This window comes from Lissotriton helveticus, chromosome 5_1 (assembly GCF_964261635.1).
Source record: "Lissotriton helveticus chromosome 5_1, aLisHel1.1, whole genome shotgun sequence".
Taxonomy (NCBI): domain Eukaryota; kingdom Metazoa; phylum Chordata; class Amphibia; order Caudata; family Salamandridae; genus Lissotriton; species Lissotriton helveticus.
In genome coordinates, this window is record NC_136065.1 from 230,455,157 (window position 1) to 230,475,559 (window position 20,403).

At 45.7% G+C, this 20,403-nt stretch overlaps 1 protein-coding gene across 4 annotated transcripts in view; it reads left to right on the forward strand.

Annotated features, from left to right (window-relative positions):
* Positions 1-20,403, forward strand: part of TRAF2 (TNF receptor associated factor 2) — a 500,036-nt gene that overhangs the window by 334,589 nt on the left and 145,044 nt on the right. For all 4 annotated transcript variants that reach the window (XM_078642076.1, XM_078642079.1, XM_078642077.1 and 1 more), the window contains 2 exons: positions 6,910-6,984; positions 19,130-19,204. In XM_078642076.1, coding sequence (XP_078498202.1) covers positions 6,910-6,984; positions 19,130-19,204 — 150 coding nt within the window. The remainder of the gene's footprint in view (positions 1-6,909; positions 6,985-19,129; positions 19,205-20,403) is intronic.

The window sequence follows — 20,403 nt, forward strand, 5'->3', positions numbered from 1 at the left end:
TCTCGAGCCCAGCTTACTAATTGCAAGTATTTAAACTTTGACAGCCAATCATTGGTTTCCTTAACTAGGTAGTCCCATGAAATTGCATTAGCTTCGCCCGTCAACTGTCCCCATTTCTCTATCCCTGCATCCATTAAAGGGGTGGCTAAAGAGTTCAATAAGCACAGTGGAGTTCCGGGGATTTCCAAATTGGGCCATTTGACTAGGATAGGGAATTTTGAGAATCCTCCTGACCTGTATCCAAAGCTTACAAGCCGTCATCCCGACTCTTAGTCGAACCTTTTTGAAAAATTTGGGGTGTCCAAATTTAAAGAGAAATTAGCTTCCTTGTTCTGCCAAGTCATTGGTTAGAGCCCCAAAACAAGGCCGCCACTGCTGGTAGTTCTTCGTTAAGTGTTTTCAAGTTTTTCAATTGGAAGGTCTAACAATACAATTGGAAGTCTGGGAAGGCTACTCCACCATCCGTTTTCTTTTTACGTAGCTTCTTCCTGGATATTCTAATGCCCTTATTAGCCCATGTGAAATTACTCCACTTCCCCCCCGCCTGTAATTTCCAGAACCAATTACCCTCAAAGTGCAGAGGTAGCTCATTAAACAGGAATTAAAATTTTGGGGGGAGTATCATTTTGATGAGGCTAGTTCAACCAATAATGGATAGGGGGAGATGGGACCAAAGTTTTAGTAGCCATTTAGTTTCCTTCATACGTTTTGAACAGTTTATCTGAACCAAGTTGTCCACATTTTTCGACACCTGGACTCCTAGGTACCTGATTTCATTTTTCTCTTTTTTTAGAGTGGTGTCTAATGGTGCATTCCCGGCTATAATCTGTTTTTTCCTCATTAACTAGATATCCTGATACTCTCCCAAAATCCAAAATGGTCGGGTAGGCTCCAATAAGATCTTTTGTATGCATCATTAAATCACCCACATGGAGGGCCTCTTTCTTTACCCATTGTTGCGATTGTAATGGCTAGATTCGCTGTTCTCACCTAATTTTCCTAGTCAAGGGCTCAATATATAAATTGAACAGTAACATGGATAGGGGGCAGCCTTGCAGAGTGCCTCTACCAATCTTCAGTTCAAGAATAAGGGAACAATTTACCAAGATCCTTGCAGATGGAGATCTATATATAATTTGGATTGCATGTTGAAAGTTATTTGCTAGCCCATTAAGTTGTAAGACTGCCTGTAAGAAGGGCCAACTGACCCCATTGAACACCTTAGCGGCGTCCACCGTCATAATGGCTAGGGGAAGATCTTTATCTGTAGTAAAATCAATATCATACATTAAATCGTGTACAAGGTCATGTAGATGTCTGTTCGTCATAAACCCTTTTTGAGGTGCGTTGATTCGTTCTCCCATAACCCTATCCGATCTTTTGGCCAGTATGTATGTAAACAATTTATAATCATTATTAACCCGTTAACCGAGGTGTAAATTCTGCTGTGGTGCTGGCATTTCCGTGCACGGGTGGGGCCGCGTCGGCCAACGGACGTGGGAAGCACTGCGGAGGTAGCGCTCGCGACGGCCGTTGGCGGACGCACGCAGCGAACGGGGTAAGTAGGTAGAGCGGCCTATACGATTCACATTTTTCAGGATTTTTGTTTGGTTTCAAAATTAAGGTAAATGTGGCATCATTCCAGGTATCGGGTATGAGGGCTTTGTCTAAATATATGATATTAAATAAAGAGGTCAAAACTGGGGTGATTTCCCCTGCTAAGGCTTTGTAAATCTCACTCGGGATGCCATCTGGCCCTCGAGCTTTTCCCCTTTTTAGAGGCTTGATAGCCTTGAGAACTTCTCCAGCACTATATTCCTTATTAAGGTATTCCTCTTTGTCTTCTGCAAGTTTTAAAGGGGGATCAAGTCTCAATTTGTTAATCTGTGGTTCTCTCTAAACAGTCTTCCCTGTATAGATTTTGAAAAAACAGGGGATAAAGCCCTCCTAATGTCCTGATCATTCTGACAACTTTCCCCAGTTCCTTCCACTACTACTTTTTCTAGCCATGACTCCCCTTGCCTTCCATGCCAGTAGTTTACCACAGCCTTCTCCATATTCATAACGTGCGAGTTGGCTAGCATTCCATTTAAGTCTGTATACCCGGCAGATATTTTCCTTTCAAGCCCCGTTATTTTGTAGTTCGCTTCCCTCCGACTATGCGCAGTCTCCCAAGTGTAAAGGCCTTATAGGCATCCCAGATTATTCTTGGGTGGTCAGAGTTCTTATTCAGCTCAAAAAAATCTAAAGTGTCTTGTTTTAGGCTAGATACTATCTTCTGTTCTTCTAAGAGAGATCTGTCCAAGGTCCACCTGGGAATAAATGCACCACAATCCAGAGTTAACTCACGTTTCACTGCGGAGTGCTCTGGTTGATGAGTGACTGCTGTAACTTTATTGCTTAACCTGGTATCAATCAGAAAATCGTCTATATGGGAGACATGGCCATATTTTTATTAGGATATGTGTAACTTTTGTTTCTACCCTCCTTGTCTCTCCAGGGATCTATCAAACCCAAGCTCTTCATTATATTCTGTATAAAGTTACTAATTTTTGGTGCGTTAACCGTTGGCCTAGGGTAGGATTTATCTAAAACTGGATCAAGTAACTCGTTAAAATCACCCGCCATTATAATGATGTTTTCATTGCTTAGGAGTTGTTGAAATAATTCCTGGAGCGGTGATGGGTCATCTGTATTTGGCCCATAATAGGTAATCAAAGAGCGTTTAATGTTGTTAATTTTAACGACGGCTATTAACCATCTCCCTCTAGGATCCGCAGTGGCATTTATTAATTTAGTGTGGGCTGAGTTTATCAAAATTGCAACCCCTTTCATGTTGCAATTTTGATTTGTGCATGTAAACTGGTTGATGTATCTGTGACCCTTGAGGATTTCTTCCCACTCTGCCTGCCACAGGTGTGTCTCTTGTAGCATTAAAATATCATTATTTGACTGTTTTAAAAATTGGAGATTTCTCCTTCTTCTGCTAGGCACTGTTAGACCATTTATTTTCCAGCTAAATACCCTCAGGTTGTGGGTCTTATTGGAGACGGCTATCTTCTAAGGTCCCACCCATCTACCCAGACACCTTATTCTTGTGTTGGCTGTCACTTATAAGGAACTTATTTTGTTTTTTATTTTCTCCCATTGTTCAGTGTGGTACTTACATTAACTATATAGTGTTTACCACCACTCCGAGGAACCATCCCTTTAACCAAGCTTGGCATTTTCATCATGCCCTTCAGCCCTCTCTGAATTAAATGCATGACTCTAACCTAGCTGTGGACCAGTAACCTAGCACTAGGTTTTAATTCTCATAAGTACATTTTGTCTTCCGCTGGCTCCTTTGTTATACATCTTGTTGTTTCACAATATCCTTAATGTGGCAGGGAATTTTAATTGGGCAGTGGTACCTAAGGATTTGAGCTCTTGTATATGTTTACCTAGCTCCCACTGTCGACTTTGTGTCTCCTTAGCTATATCTGAGTGTATGTGGAAGAACCACTCTTCCTTAGTGTATGAGTCTGTTCTTAACGCCTCAGTGAGCATAATTTCTTTCGTCAAGTAGGTGTTTACAAGGATCTTCCTAGGCTTATCTAAGTTAGGGTCCTTCCTAAAAGGATCTCTATGTACTCGTTGTAAGTCCTGATGAAGATCTAGCATCCTGACTGTTAGTATGAAATCTTTTATCAGGTTTACCACAAATTCCTTTAGGGTCCATCCTTCTCTTCCCTCAGGGATATTGAGGATTCTTAAATTGTTTCTTCAGGAATGATTTTCTAATACTTCAATCTTTGCCTGAAGTAATTTCTTGCACGATTTAAGATTTATTTTTTTGCTGTTCTCTGCTACTTCCTCTCTCATGGTCTCCAAAGTTACTAACAGACTCCTAATCCTTTCAGATCGGTCAGTTAGTTCGTTTTCTAGACTCTCACAAACATCGCAAATATTTGCTTGGTTTGCCTCAGACAATGTAAATCTATTTTTATCTCCCCTGAGAGTGTTCGCAGCCGAGCCCCCATTTTCTCCTGAGTTGTGGGGGATGGATGTAGGTGCTTCTCGACTGTGGGTGTATTCGCCCCCGTAACAGTTGCAGTTATGGTCTCAGGGGATATCACGTCATCCGCCAAAGCCTGGAACCTGTTTGGTAGAGGGAGCTCCTCTGGCCTTCCTGTTTTATGAGACGCCATCCTAGCAGGGCTATATGTATGAGGCGAGTTGCAGATTTGGGTGGTGAGTGTGTTTTTCTCGCTTCCTTGTACTTTAAAGGAGGACCTCAGAGAGGTTGTGATTTTAATTCTCCCACCCAAAGGATCTAGTGTGTGTGTGCAGACCCCTCTCTTTTTATTAAGTATGTGCTCGGGAGAAAATGATTAATCGCCGGATTTCTCGCTGTAATGGGGGTCTGTATTGTGGATGTAATTTTTTTTTGGGGGGTGGCACTCAAATCCTCCCCCTACACTGTCCAGGAGCAAAATCTATTCGAGAGTTCCTAAGTGTATAGCGCGAATACCTTGTAGTCTTGCCTCTGCAGGTGGTGCAGCTCCAGTCTTATCCGCCTTCCTCAGTGCCCTTCTGGAGTTCTGTGGGAGCTTCCCCTGCACTTTCTCGTTTCCGCCCTGCGTGGGGATCTTTTTGAGGCGCACATGTTGTTGGAGGTGGTGGCGCTCAGGGGATGTTATTTGAACTGCAGACTGCGACCGCACGCTTGTGCTAACACCGCTGCATGCAATTTGGAGCTGAATCTGAGCTGCAACCCGCCTGTCCCGGCGTAGCTGCAGAGTGGCCAGGAACCATGGACCTCCGTGAGTGACTGGCCGCATTACGAAGGCCTCTGGACTGTGTTGCTTCATGAGGTGTTCTGGCCCCCGTTGCTATGCGGGCAACACAAACCCGTGTGGAGCCTCGGCGTTCGAAATCAGCGTGGTCCAACAAATAAATCAAGTGCACCGGAGAGGTGAGTAGCTTACGGTCCACTCTTTAGCCGGCCGCCATGTCCCGCCTCCATATCAGTGCTTTTGATATCATGCACAGTTAACATATTTTTTAGAAATAGTCACTTATTTAAACTTGCAAAAATGTAGGCCATGTGCTGACCTGGGCAAGTGATGCTAAAGTGTAAACAGTCGACTTTTCCATACCCACTGATATTTTACATGGACCCACATTTGGGCTGCTAATCAAATCTGTGAGGTAGGAAGGTAACGTGGAGAGCATGATGGAGTCGCAGGATAAATGCACATGTAGTTTTAATTTAGTTGGCCTTAGGTTATACTCCGCTACTTAAGATGACAATGCCTTTCTGGGCCACACTTGCTTTGCTATTGAGCTCAGAACTGGATGTACTGACTCTGGGTTTCAAAAGAGATATTTCAAACCAATTCCAGATGATTCTAAGCTCTGTTGACTGATATATTCCAACATTACATCCTCAATACGATAAATCAAATATGGTTAGTCTCCATGCAGGTTTTATTACCGTCATTGCTTCTAGTACCCTGTCTTGAATTGTTTAGCTCTCCACCATTGTATCTTTCATAGGCTCATGGTCTTCAAATATATTCTGCATAAGGAAATTCAAAGCTTGTTAGCATAGGAAAGTTAACAAGATAATAAAATGTGGTTACATGAAAGTACATTTTGTCTATTGTATCATTGGCTGCTAAAGTTCAGTCCACAGATTTCTCTATGGGTGCAGATATATGAGCAGTGAAAAAGTCAGACTTTGACACTTTTAGGTTTATTTGATGTATACATTCTATATAGTCATGCAAAAGATGTACAATGTGATAGAGTTGCAGTTGCTCTGTAATCCTGCTCTTTTCTTTATTGCTGTTTGAGGAATGCAGCGACCAGAGAAAAATCATCACAAAGAGGTTGTTGTATTTTTTAGAACATACATTCATTCAATCTTCTTCTTTGGACACTTACCCCCACCAACGATAGATATCTGGACACTACCAACCATCGAATCTATATTGGATGGGGGCATGAGAAAGGCGTCGCTTGATGCTTGACCTTTTTGATTGTTGCGTTTTTATTTTCTCCCCATACTCCAAAGCTCATCATCTTAGTTTGTTTTACATTTTTATTCTCTAAAAGAAAAATCAACCTCTGCATTAGCATACACCTTTAAAGACAGGCTTTAAGCAATGCATAGGTGTAGCAGTTTTTTCTGGGTCTGACCCTGACAAGACTTGCACGTCATGCTTCATGAATTTCGACCCAGCACACCTTTGTGTTTTCTGCTGAGGTCCAGTCGCAGCCTGGACTGGTAGCACAAGACGCAATCTAGGCCATAACAGCCTGAAGAGTTTGGGTATCACTGAGTAAAGACTGAACGGGTACTCGTTGTGGCATTGCCTCTTTACCAGTCTTAAGATCATCACTCACATTCCAAGAACTTCAACTGTCCATTCAGAGGGTAATTCCTATCAACACATTCACCTGTGAGTGTCACTTAACGTGAACTCCCACAATCCCGGTCTTAAAAGACTACCAAATTACTTTTTAGTCCGGTATAGATTAATCGGAATGTAATACACATGTCTGCAGTTATTTATACCTAATTTTTGGGAAATGTATCTGGTGGTGCATTTCGGCCACAGGCAATGCCAGGGAACATGTATATCAGATACCAAAACCCACTCTTTAAGAAAACATTCATATATGTAAAATGCCTATAAGGTACACCTTTACCGGGGTATAAAGACTATTCGAAGAAGATGCTTGTGATGGTGATCCTTTGCCACCAATAGTGCTTTATATTTTCTGATCTCTCTTTGATTTATAAAAGTTTTAACTTTCAACCAATGAGAGAGACTTCTCATCAGGCAGCGTTTTGTATTTCTGGCTTAATGATGAGTTGTCAGTGTTGTGCTCCTATATATCCATTCTTTATTTATTTAGGCTCACGACAAGGTTTGCCCAAAGTACCTGCTCACCTGTGAAGGATGTGGAAGAAAAAAAATACCAAGAGAGAAGGTAACCACCTTAACATTATTGATGTGCCTATTAAAATATCTGTAGGCTATCTGTGTTGTATTCACCCAGACCATACTTGTTGGGATGGACATCTGTGAAAGCTGTGCTTTTTGGATAAGCATGCATTATGGCCATAAAGGTATGGGCTCTACTTGGTCATTTTTAAAGTGCTTTGTTTATTTCTCCTCCCAGCATTCTTTTCTATGCATGCCATTTCCTTTGTGAAATCTGTTAATCTTTTCGACTGTTGGCAGGTAATCTAGTCTAGCAGTCTGACAATCATGCTTTGAAAAACTGCGCGCAAAGATAATCATGTACATGCATATTTATAAAACGCTATAGCATGATTAACTAGCTTGCCTAAGCTCTGGTTCATAAAAGGAATTACTTCACGAACCGTCCTGTTCTTGTCTAAAGTTGTGGTGAGCTGTCAGAAGTTGAGATAAGGTGTCAATCCCATTTTCAAGTCTCTCTATAAATGTATAACTCTGTAAGAGCATTCAACACAGTAAAAAGAAATGGCAATCAATAGGTTTAGATGCTTTCTGACAGTAACTTGGCGGTGTGTGATTCAGTAGGTATTTGCCCATCTTCTATGGTACGTTTTTAAAGGGAAATGAGGCATTTTGTTTATAGGTGCAAGCTATATCTGTGGAAGGTGTGTACACAGCCATTGCTGTGCTGGGTGCAACAATCATTAGAATGTGACTGGTCTACAAGCTAGTTTCAGGGCGAGTTCAGCAAAAGTACCCTAGAAGTGCTTCACCTTTTTTTAATGTTTTTATCCATATGGCTTCTCATAGGTATGTTTTTACTTTGCACACCATTTCACTTCATTAGTAATTTACCATTGGAGATCTTTATTTCTAACAGATATATATCAGTGTGTGATTCGGGGGCAGATTTTCCTGTGGAAGAAGTATAAAGAAAATGCTGGCCTAGGGTCAAAAATACCAAGACGGGGACATCCCCATGCCAGTTATAGGCCTAGCTGAGATAAAGAGCCCTAGAGGGTATCAGTGGTGCAGTAGGTGTAATGTTTGTTAGAAGACAAGGGAACCCTAAAGGTAGCCAAGGACCTAGGGTAACAATTTGTTGTATTAAACAGTGGTCCTTGTTAAAGCAAAAAATTGAGAATGAATATAGAACACAATTGATTCTATATAGTCTACCCAGCCGGATAGACAGTTTAATATAAATGAATAAGGTTTCTGTCCAAGGACAGTTGCAATATCTAGTAGAATACAGTCCTGACAATTTAAACACATGAAATAAAAAAGGACAACAAAACAAAATGCAAAGCAGTCAGGCGAAACAGAAGGAAAGCTTACTCATAATATACATAATGCGACAAGCTTAATATGAAACCACAGACGTAACACATTGAGATATAATTATTCGTGTGTACGCTGTTTTGTATGGCCGACGACGTTTCAATCCCTTTCATGGGTAACTGGGATCATCATCAAGACAACAACTACTGTAAGCCTGAGATAACACTATTACATGAAAATCAACAAGGATAAAGAAATGGGAGAAACCAGGGGGGAAAAAAGAACATAAAAGAATTAACAAGTCTAACCTATTGGTTGTTCGGGTTGTCAGTCATACAATTACGTAACCACACTATTGATGTGAACACCATGAGGCTTTGAAGAAGTGCTAGTAAGAAATAAGGCCATCTGTAACGTGCATAGTGATAAGAGAGGGTTGAGATAACAAGGTGGGTGCCTGGTGTGACCTAGAGCGTCTTAACCGGTTGAAAGGAGACATGGAACACGGAGGTCGGAGCATGCACGTTGTGCAGCGCTGGCAGGATATTAAATACGAACACTGCACATGGCAATGACCTGGTGAAAATTATATGCGGTGTACGGCGATGAGGGCGGTGATCGTATAAGGAGTACGATGGGCTCGGGAAGACTAGTGAAAAGAATCCTTAACCGCATGCGGTGTCGTTAGCAATGACGATTTATTTTATTTATTTATAAAGTTTTATATAGCGCGGACATGACCCACGGGGGTATCCGAGCGCTTTACAGTACATGATTATCACAAGTTATACATACAAACGGAAATCGCATATAATACAATACAGATGAGGTAGACATTGCTGTTTGATTAAAAGAAAAGGCAAAGCCCGGACATGGCCCACGGGGGTATCAGAACGCTTTACAGTACATGATTATCACAAGTTATACATACAATCGGGAACCGCATATAATACAATACAGATGAGGTAGACATTGCTGTTTGATTAAAAGCAAAGGAGTTAAAGGTTTAAGATGAAAATTTGTTCATGAGAAACATTTTCGCTTCCTTTTTGAAGGTGGTAAATGAAGGGATTCTGCGTAAGTCTGTGGGAAGATTGTTCCAAATCTTCGTTGAGATACCGGAGAAAGCTCTGCATCCAGTTTTCTTTCTGTGAATGGATTGATGTTTTAGTAGTAGTGCGCTTGCGCTTCGTAAATGTCTGCCACCTTACGACCGTTCTAGCTTTTGTACTAAATAGCTGGGGGTGTTGCTATGTAAGGCTTTGTGTCATGCAGGTGATCTTTAGTTGTATCCCCGACTCGTATGGTAGCCAATTCAAAGCCTTAAGGGCCGGGGTGATGTGGTTATTTCTTTTTATTCCAGAGACCAGCCTGGTCGCAGCGTTAAGTGATGCCCTGAGCAGTGCTAGTTTGTATTTAGGAAGACCGCAAAGAGTGCTGCTTCTGTAGTCCAGTCTTGGTAGTACTAGGGCTTGGACCTCCATTTTTAGATAGGACTGTAGGAGGAAGTGTTTAAGTTTCCTTAAGATACTCAGCTGAAAGTTGGCTCCTTTGGTAGTATTGTAGATTTGTTCCTGCATATTTAAATGTTTGTCGATGGTGACTCCCAGGGATCCTGCGGAGTCAATGATGTGGGGGGCACAATCAAAGGAAGTAAGATGCTTCAGCCATAAGTCGATCTTGGGTGCATGATTGGGAGGGGAGATGAGGAGGAACTCAGTTTTTTGGTGTTAAGCATGAGACGGTTGCCATTGAGCCAACTTTGGGTATTATGAAGAATGGCGTTGAAGGAGATGAAGTCATCTGGTGAGGAGATTTTCAAATAAAGTGTCGTCCGCGTATAGATGATATAAAATGTTTGCAGAGCTAAGTGCATTAGCAAGGGGTTCCATGAGTAGATTAAAGAGGATAGGTGATAATGCTGATCCCTGTGGGACTCCTAGTGTGACCATGGAAGGTTGAGAGAATGATTGTTTCAACTTGATTCTTTGGGTTCTGTTGCTTAGGAAGGAGGTAAACCATTGTAACACTGGACCGGTTACGCCCATCCTTCGTTCCAGTAAAGACAGTAGATTGTCGTGTTTAACCGTGTCGAAGGCGGAGGATAGGTCAAGAAGTATCAATAGGCATGATTCATTGTGATCCAGCATTTTTAAGATGTCATCCATTATGTGGTTGAGGGCAGATTCAGTACTGTGACCTTGACGGAAACCGGATTGGTGTTTATCTAGGAGGTTGAAGTTCTTGATGTGACAGCGTGGGGATGCTGGATATAGGTCGATAGTTGTTGAGGTCTGTGGAGAGGGAGTTGGCTTTCTTTAGTATAGGTGTGACCTGCCCTATTTTCAGACAGTCCGGTGTGGAACCTTGCCTAAGAGAGGCATTGACAATTTTTGCCCATAGAGGTAGAATGGAGGACTTTATCATTTTGAATACAGATGGGGGTAGGGGATCGGAGAAATGATTGGCAGGGTTGATTGCTAGCAGGGTGCTATAGATTTCTTGTACAGTGATGGGCGAGAAAGAGTGCCAGTTGGCATTGTTCTTTGGCACTCCGGTCGGCAGGCAGAAAAGGTCCTTGATCTGTGAGCAGAGAATTTTTTCTTGGTCAGTAGAGAGTTGGGGTTCTTTCTTGGATTGAATGTCGTTTTCAATGGTTCTAGTCTTTTCTAGGAAGAATTTGGCCAGCTCGTCGCAATTAGGGGTAGCTGGGTTGCTAAGCTCCACTACGTTTGCAGAGTTGCACGATTGTTGTTTTACGATTTCGAATAGCTTTTTAGGACAGGTTATGGCTTGGTTCAGCTGTGTTTTGAAGAAGTCTGCTTTGGCTTTTATGATTTTTCTGTTGTACATGTTTCTCAGTGCCCTAAGTTGGTGTAGATGATCAGCGGAAGGTGTTGCTTTCCATGCTCGCTCAGCTAGTCTTAATTTGCGTCGGTCCGAGTTAAGATTCTCATTGAACCATGGTTTGGAGATTTTGGTGGAGAATTTTTTTTCTTGAAGGGGCGCTGTGGTATCCAGGATTTCAAGCATAGTGGCATTGTAGAAGTCCGTGAGATCTTGGAAATCGGCCATATCTGCTGATGGTGTCAGGGCGGAATTGCATTGGGACACCAAGGCATTAGCATTCCTGATATTCCTTTTCTATTGTTTAGTTTTTGTAGGTTGGTTTCGTTTTGGAGTTACCTCACTGTTGATGGAGAAGAGGATACTGTAACGGTCTGTCCAGTCACATGGGGAGATATATTCTAGTGATATGATGTTTCTTTTTGCTATGATGAGGTCTAAAGTCTACCCCTTGTTATGGGTTGGGCTGTCACAGAATTGCAACAGTTCCTGGTCTGCCAGAAAGAATTTGAGGCCGCTTACATCGTGATCACTGGTATTGCTCCAATGGAGATTGAAGTCTCCCAGAAAGATCTGCGGCACTTGCGAGTTGGCATTGGCTGTAATGACTTCCATTAGCTCATCAATGAACTTCGGATTGTCACCTGGGGAATGGTATATTATGTGGAGTTGGCAGATGATGCCCTTGTCATCCGAGATGTTGGTGCATAGATATTCACAGGAGGATAAGGAGATGAAGTCTGCTTGTTTAACTGTGATGGTGTTTCGATGGATGCAGGCAATCCCCCCTCCGGGTTTCTCAGTTCTATCCATGCGAAATATATCATGACTAGGGGGGACCAGTAGGTCAAGGATGGGAGCAGAGGAACTCTTTAGCCATGTCTCTGTGAGGATGATGATGTCCAGGTCATTCGCAAGAATTAGATCATAAATGGCCGTAGCATGTTTGTTAGCAGATCTGCAGTTGATTAGAGCACACTTTAATTTGCTAGTCGGTTGATTGCATTAAATTACCTAAGAATGTGCAGCAAACTGACTCGGCGATCCGAAAATGGAAATTAATCGTTCCGGTCTCTGGGGAGGCAGGGTGCTAGGGTAAGATGAAAAAAATTAAAACTTAGCCGGAATCCTTCGTGCTAAAAAGGGGGTAGGGGGCCGATGAGTAATACCTGATAAAGAAAACAAGGGCGGGTCCGGGTGGGATGCCGGTGACCTGGTGGGGGAAGAAAAAGTCACGGGAATGTAGCCATTAAAAATTAAAAGGGAGGAGAAAATGCACGGTATGTAAATAGATGTAATGGCACCACGTCTCATAGCTGTGATCAATCAATCAATCATTATACTTATAGAGCCTGCTACTTACCCGCGATGGTCTGAAGGCGCTGAGGGTGGGGGGGGGGGGGCTACTGCTCGAAAAGCCAGGTCTTGAGGAGTCTCCTGAAGGTGAGGAGTTATTGGTTCTGCCGTAGGTGGGTGGGGAGGGTATTCCAGGTCTTTGCAGCAAGGAAGGAGAATGATCTGCCGCCGGAGGTCGCACGGTGGATGCGGGGGACCGAGGCAAGGGCGAGGTTGGAGGAGCGGAGCTGGCGGGTGGGAGTGTTAAGGTAGGCTGGTCTGGTGTTAAGGAGGACCTTGTGTGCGTGGGTTAGGAGCTTGAAGGTGATCCTCTTTTTGACGGGGAGCCACTGGAGTTCTCTAAGATGGGGGTGATGTGGTTGTGGCGAGGGATGTTGAGGATCAGTTGGGCGGAAGCGTTTTGAATGCGTTGCAGTCGCCGCAGGTGTTTGGCCGGGATGCCAGCGTAGAGTGCGTTGCCGTAGTCTAACCTGCTGCTGACAAGGGCCTGGGTCAACGTTTTTCTAGTTCCGGTGGGGATCCACTTGTAGGTCCTGCGGAGCATGCGGAGGGTGTTGTAGCAGGAGGAGGAGACGGCGTTGACCTGCTTTCACATGGTGAGGGAGGAGTCGAGGATGATTCCCAGGTTGCGTGCGTGGTTGGTGGGAGAGGGTGCTGTTCCTAACGTTGTCGGCCACCAGGAGTTGTCCCAGGCTGAGGGTGTGGGTCAGAGGATGAGGATCTCTGTCTTGTCCGAGTTCAGCTTCAGACGGCTGTTCCTTATTTATTCGACGACGGCTCTCAGTCCCTCGTGGAGGATGGTTTTGGTGGTGTTCGTGTCCTTGGTGAGGGGGAGGTTCAGCTGGGTGTCATCGGCGTAGGAGATGATGTTGAGGTTGTGATGGCGAACGACTTGTGCGAGGGGAGCCATGTAGACGTTGAACAGTGTCGGGCTGAGGGATGATCCCTGGGGTACGTCGCAGATGATGTCGGTGGCTTCGGACCGGAAGGGGTGGAGGCGCACGCTCTGGGTCCTGTCAGAGAGGAAGGATGTGATCCAGTCGTGGTCCTTTTCTTGGATTCCGGCTTTTCGGAGGCGTGTCTTTAGTGTGCGGTGGCAGACTGTGTCGAAGGCTGCTGATAGGTCCAAGAGGATGAGGGCCGATGTTTCTCCGTTGTCTAGTTTAGTCCTGATGTCGTCAGTGGCTGCGATGTGGGCTGTCTCGGTGCTGTGGTTTCTTCGGAATCTGGACTGGGACGGGTCTAGGATGTTGTTGTCCTCGAGGTACTGGGTCAGCTGCGTGTTGATGACTTTTGCCGGGAAGGGGAGCAGGGAGATGGGCTGGAAGTTTTTGAGGTCCTTGGGATCCGCCTTGGGTTTCTTCAGGAGGGCGCTGATTTCGGCGTGTTTCCAGCTCTCTGGGAAAGTGTCCATCTCCAGGGAGATGTTGATGACATTCCGAAGTTAGGGGGCGATGGTAGTGTCAACTTTGTTGAAGATGTGGTGTGGGCAGGGGTCTGATGGTGATCCTGAGTGGATGGAGTTCATGATCTTGAGCGTTTCGTCGTCGTTGACGCTGGTCCAAGAGGTCAAGCGGTTGCCGAGGGTGGTGGTTGCTGGGGCGGTGGAGTCCAGTGTGGTTGGGGCGGCCGTGGTGTCGAACCTGGCGTGGATGTCAGCGATTTTCCAGTCGAAAAAGGTGGCCAGTGAGTCGCACAGGTCTTGAGAGGGCGGGATGTTGTTGGTGTTGGCACTTGGGTTGGAGAGTTCCTTCACGATGCTGAAGAGCTCTTAGTTGTCGTGTGCGTTGTTTTCTAGGCGGCTTTTGAAGGATGATCTCTTGGCGAATCTGATGAGGTGGTGGTGTCTGCCGGAGGCGTCCTTGTGGGCTGCGTGGCTGTCTGGTGTTCGTTCGCGAAGCCATTTCATCTTCAGTTTTCGGCACGTCCGTTTGGAGGTCTGGAGTTCTTCGGTGAACCAGCTGGCTTTCTTATTGGTGCGGCTGTTGGGTGATTTCTTGATTGGGGCGAGGGTGTTGGCGCAGTCGTTGATCCATTGGCTGAGGTTGCGTGCGGCGACGTCCGGGTCCGTGGTGTTGATGGGTGGGTTCTGGGCGAAGGTGGTGGTCAGCTGGTCCTCGGTGACTTTGCTCCAGCACCGGCGGGGAAGCTGTCGGGTGCGGTGTGAGAGTCAACTGCATCACCCCTGCCCACTCACATTATAGCACTCTTTTAATAACCAGCGTGATATTAAGGTACCATTTCCCTTGCTTGCATTAGGACATATTCTAGAGACAACAATAATGCACAGAGAACCAGGTGTTAAAAACTGACAATAAAACATATACAGGCAAGCAAACGGTGATCAACATTAACCCCTTTGGTGCGCATGATGGCCCACGGCCGTCTTGCGTCACGGTGGGTGTGAGCGCAAGATCGCCAGGGGATGGCCGAATCCCGCCCACTATTTAAATCACCCGCAGAGGGCAAAAATGTTAGCAGCGCTGAAGGGGCTAATATAACACCTTTTGGTCATTTCTTATTAAAAGCAAAACACTACTGCACCCAAAACAAAAATACTACAAAGCATAGTGTACCGGGTTTGAGTGTATATCGACGTTTCGACCCCGTAAATATATGGGATCATCATCAGAACTGAGGATGGCTTGCCTATATATGTCTATATGTCTTGTATTGTCAGTTTTTAAAACCTGATTTTCTGTGCATTATTGTTTTTTTGCTCATTGTTTGTTTCAGTTCATTGTTTGTTTGCTTTCTTTAATCTTTGGTTTTTGAAATTATTCCAGCTGGAATAATTCAAATTTTTGATCGAACTGTGGTAATAAAATTGAAAACTCTGATCATTGAATCTGTTTATGGACCTGATTTTTGTATCCAGAACAACTGTATTTCATTTTTTGATAAGGGGCCGTTGTCACTAAAATTATTCAAGTACCCTTGGTCCCTTACGATCTTTGGATTTCCCTTGTGTAAATATACTGCATTAGGACATATAACAGACTTTCATAGCTATTGCTAGAGATGCTTGGCTCCCATGAGATCCTGCCTCCTGTCAGAAACTACAAAAGGGTCCTGGCCTTTTTCCATCTCTCTCAATCTTGTGAAAGTACATTGATCTTGATAGAGACCTATGGTGTCTTACCTTGCCACTGAACAGGTTTTCGATGCAATGCAATACATTTGATATCAAGCATAGTCCTCAATGTTGATAAGTGTCCTTTATATTGAGCCCGAGACCCTTAAGTTTGCCAACCATTTTCCGTGTGGAGCAATCCCTCTGTTGTCTGTGTGGAGCTCTATCCACCCACCCACCCTCCCTTTGTTGTCCGTGTGGAGCAAGCCCACACACTCACTCTCCCACCATCGATTATGTGGAACCCCCACCCTCCCCCGTCACCCTCCATCGTCTTTGTGGAGCCACCATCCCTCCATTGTCCGTGTGGAGCCCTACCTACCCTCCCTCCATTGTCCGTGTGGAAACCCCCACCTTCCATCTTTGTCAGTTTGGAGATCGTCTGCCCATTCTCCCTCCTGGTGCCCTGATGTTTGTGTGGAGCCCCCACCCATCCACTCATCTACCATAGTTTGTGTGGAGCCCCCAACCACCCACCCACCGTCCTTGTTTGGAACCCCCAACTGTTATTTGTGTGGATACCCATTCACCCACCATAGTTTGTGTGGAGCCCCCAACCATCAATTGTGTGGAGACCCCTAACGGTCATTTGTGTGGAAACCCCACCCACCCAGCGTCGATTGTGTGGACACCCCAACCACCCACCAACCGTCGTTTGTATGGGAAACCCACCCACTGTTTGTGTGAAAACTGCCCCACCCACTGTCATTTGTGGGACTGCATCCCCACCCACCGTAATTTATGTGGAGCCCCCACCCCTGTCGGTTGTGTAGAGCCCCGAGTCATACCGTCATTTGTGTGGAGCCCACACCCGCCATATTTTGTTTGGAGCCCCCATACCGTCGTTTGTGTGCATTCCCAATCCAATGTCGTTAATGTGTAGCTGCCCCACCCACCTCCTGGAGCCCCAGATGTTTGTGTGGTACCCCCATACCCATTCAACCACCCACCGTCATTTGCGTGTAGCCCATACCCAGCAATGTTTGTTTGGGGCCTATTGTTTGTGTGGAGCATAGCGTCATTTATGTGGAGCCCACACCCACCCACTCCCGTTCGTGTGGAGTAAACAAAGCCCCAAACCCACCGTTGCTTGTGTGGAGCCACATCATCTATCGCTTGAGTGGAGCCCCCAATTCGTCCAAACAACCCTCCATCTTTTGTGTGGAGCCCCCACCCACCGTTGTTTGTGTGGAGCTGCCATCAACCTACCCACCATCGTTTCTGTGAAGCCCCCACCCACTGTTTGTGAGGAGCCCCCGTCTACCCTCCCACTAATGTTTGTATGGAGCCCCTGAACCCACTGTTGTTTGTCTGAAGCCCCCACCCATCATCGTTTGTGTGGCGCCCCCACTCATTCACTGTCGTTTGTGTGGAGCTCACGCCCACACACCCACCTTCGTTTGTGTAGCGTCCCTGCCCACCAAACCACCGTTGTTTTGTATGGAGCCCACCCGACGTCATCTGTATAGCCCCTACCCACCCTCCGGCATTTGTGCGTAGCCCCCACACCCACCGTCATTTGTGTGTAGATTATTTGTGTGATGCTCACCCACCGTAATTTCTGTGAAGCCCCTTCACCCAACCTCCATCGTCCGTGTGGAGCCCCCACCCTCAGCTATCCTTGTGGAGCCTCCACACACCCACTGCCATCCATGTAGAGCCAGCCCTCCCACCCCCATCCATGTGGAGCCAGCCACCCGCCCGCAGCCGCCGTACATTTGGAGCCAGCTACCCGACCTCCCAATGCTGTCCATGTGGAGCCAGACCACCAGCCCTTCCACTGCCATCCATGTGGAGCCAGCCCACCCTCCCTCCTACTGCCATCCATGTGGAACCAGCCCACCCTCCCTCCCACCGCTGTCCATGTGAAGCCAGCCCACCCTCCCTCCCACCGCTGTCCATGTGGAGCCAGTCCACCAGCTGTCCCACCGCCATCCATGTGGAGCCTGAACCGCCGTCCATGTGGAGCCGGCCCTCCCACTGCCGTCCATGTGCAGCCAGCCCATCCGCTCTCCCACTGCCGTCCATGTGGAGCCAGCCCACCCGCCCTCCCACTGCCGTCCATGTGGAGCCAGCCCACCCGCCCTCCCACTGCCGTCCATGTGGAGCCAGCCCACCCGCCCTCCCACCGCTGCCCATGTGGAGCCAGCCCACCCGCCCTCCCACCGCCGTCCATGTGGAGCCGGCCCACCCGCCCTCCCACCGCCGTCCATGTGGAACCGGCCCTCCCACCGCCGTCCATGAGGAGCCGGCCCACCCGCCCTCCCACCGCCGTCCATGTGGAGCCGGCCCACCCGCCCTCCCACCGCCGTCCATGTGGAGCCAGCCCACCCGCCCTCTCACCACCGTCCATGTGGAGCCAGTCCACCCGCCCTCCCACCACCGTCCATGTGGAGCCAGACACTCAGCCTACCGATCCTCACCACTGCCATCCATGTGGATCAGCCCCCTCTACCGTCCATGTGGCGCAAGCCACCCACGTCGTTTGCACAATATAGTAATGAGAGATGTGAAGCAATAGTTAGATGAGGTGTGTAGTGGTGCAGTATGTTGCCAGTGTTCAGAAAGACACTCACCGCCCAGCTAGACGACTTCTCAGCGCCCATTCAATGGAATGCAGAGCAGTGTAGCCCATCCGTCCATCCATCCATCCAACCATTCATTCATTCATCGGGAAACTAGGGTCTAGAGGCAACACTGCTAACAGTGGATCTGGGGCAGCTAGGTTTTCCCCGCTCTGTGTGATCTTGACTAAATCAATATGCAACTGTGCTTGCTGACTTAGCCAACACATCACGGCCGTGAACCATTTTAGCATCACGTGAAGGAAAATAATGAGTCATTTATGCGGCAAAGATCTTAGATGAAGGGCAAGTCGCAAGCAATAGCAAGTAGGCACTCAAGGCGCTACAACAGGCAGGAACATGCGCCCGACGGCTTGTCGTTCTTCTTCTGCTGCTTGGTATTCTATCAATAACTAGCAGTATATCTCAGTCGGTGCAGCGCTTAGTTAAAAAAAAGAAACGAGTGGTGTGCCCGCGCGAGAGGGAAACAAAAGAGAGCGCGCGCGTGCGTGAGAGAGAGCAGCCCATCTGTTTACAATTATCGCACCCGTGTCTGGGCATGATAATTCAAAACAAATGCCGCCCGTGCGGTTGACCGCAAGCATTAGGCCGTGGGCGTCAACATTGGGACAAAAAGGTGGGACAAAAAGACGCCTTTGGGCAATTGCGTGCTGTCTTTTTACAAAGACAAACGCAAAGGCCAATAGAATGTCAGGACTTCGAGCACGAGCTTGCTCTCTCGTGCCCGAAGTGCTGGTCAGCTCCAAGAGGCCCTCTCCTTAGACCAGCGCATGCGCCCTGTGCTAAGGCTCGACCTAAAAAGGGGCAAGTTTTACATGTCAACAGTATTGAAAGCGAAAGTGCTAGGAGACAAATTGTTGTTTTCTGGTAAAGTAAATAGGAGAGGATGTGAAACTAAAACTGAGGCTTTATATATTTACACTCGTGATTTTTGTCTCTATCCCTCCTAGTTTCAAGACCATGTCAAGTCATGTGGAAAATGCAAAGTGCCCTGCAGATACCATGTTGTAGGCTGTACTGAAATGGTAAGAACTTGTACCTTCGTTGTCTCCATGTTAGCGATTTTCCTTTTGCGCATGTGACTAGTATTATGTTTGTAATAGACTCCCGCATCCTCTGCAGTGTACTGTGACATTAGTCGTTTGCATTGGTCCACTTTTGGGTTTGCACTGAACACAATTGTAATTACATTTCCTTGAAAAATTGTTCTGTGACCCAGCTAATGAGCTTTAAATATGAAAGGAGATACTACAACCTGCTTCTAGAGTATGGCTGTATGTAGATAGTACCTACTTTTAAACCTGTGGCTCCTTTGCAATAAAGTTAAGTTCACAGATTATATACCTGCGTTATAGTGTCCTCATATCGCAGCGAATTTCCCTTTCATGCTGATGCTTTCTTTGTCTCCTATCAGAGCTTGGATCAGTCCGTCTCAAATTCCTGGGATTTTGGCAAGATTGGGTAATAAAAAGGAAGAAGGTAGAGAGGTTAACTTAAACATTGGTCAATGACATGTTTGGGTGTTTTTATTGCACAGAATGCAGTGGTATAAATACCCGTATTCAAATGGACAAATTATTCAAAGAGGTCCATGTGAAATATGGGTTTCATCATCATAATGACAGCTTCTAAATCAATCTACAGATCTTTACCATTGTCAGGGTCACTAAGATTATGATGAAACCGAGGAATTTATATGACAGTGTTATCTAAACTACGTGGCAAGAAAAGACAAATTATGTGGCAATATTTGGAACATTCCTTCACTTTATTATTTGGTTCTATTTGAGCTAAAAATATTTTTGTTAAAATCTGCAAAATAGGTGGCAAGTGTGATGAACCCATAATTATGCGGTAAATGACACGGGCATCAAATTGCATAGTTCGACTAGCCATGGTCGTGATCTGTTCACGAAATATAAACAAAACCAAAGCATTCTTATTCCAATGAGTGTCTAATGTTAGCTGCTTTTTTAATTTTTTTTTATAGAGAACAGGTTTAACAATTTACCACCGTTTACATAGTTTTTTTAACAACCCAAAAGGTGATTTTTATTCTTAAAAGTTGGCATTGTGTTCTTCTTTTTTTTCTGTAGCGAACCAAACTTAATTGTTGACTATTTTACTTTTTATTTAATCACATTTCTCTGTTTGAGAAACAAAACACATTTCGAGCTAAGCACTCCAAAATATTGAATAAAATGAATGAGGAAAATATGCAATA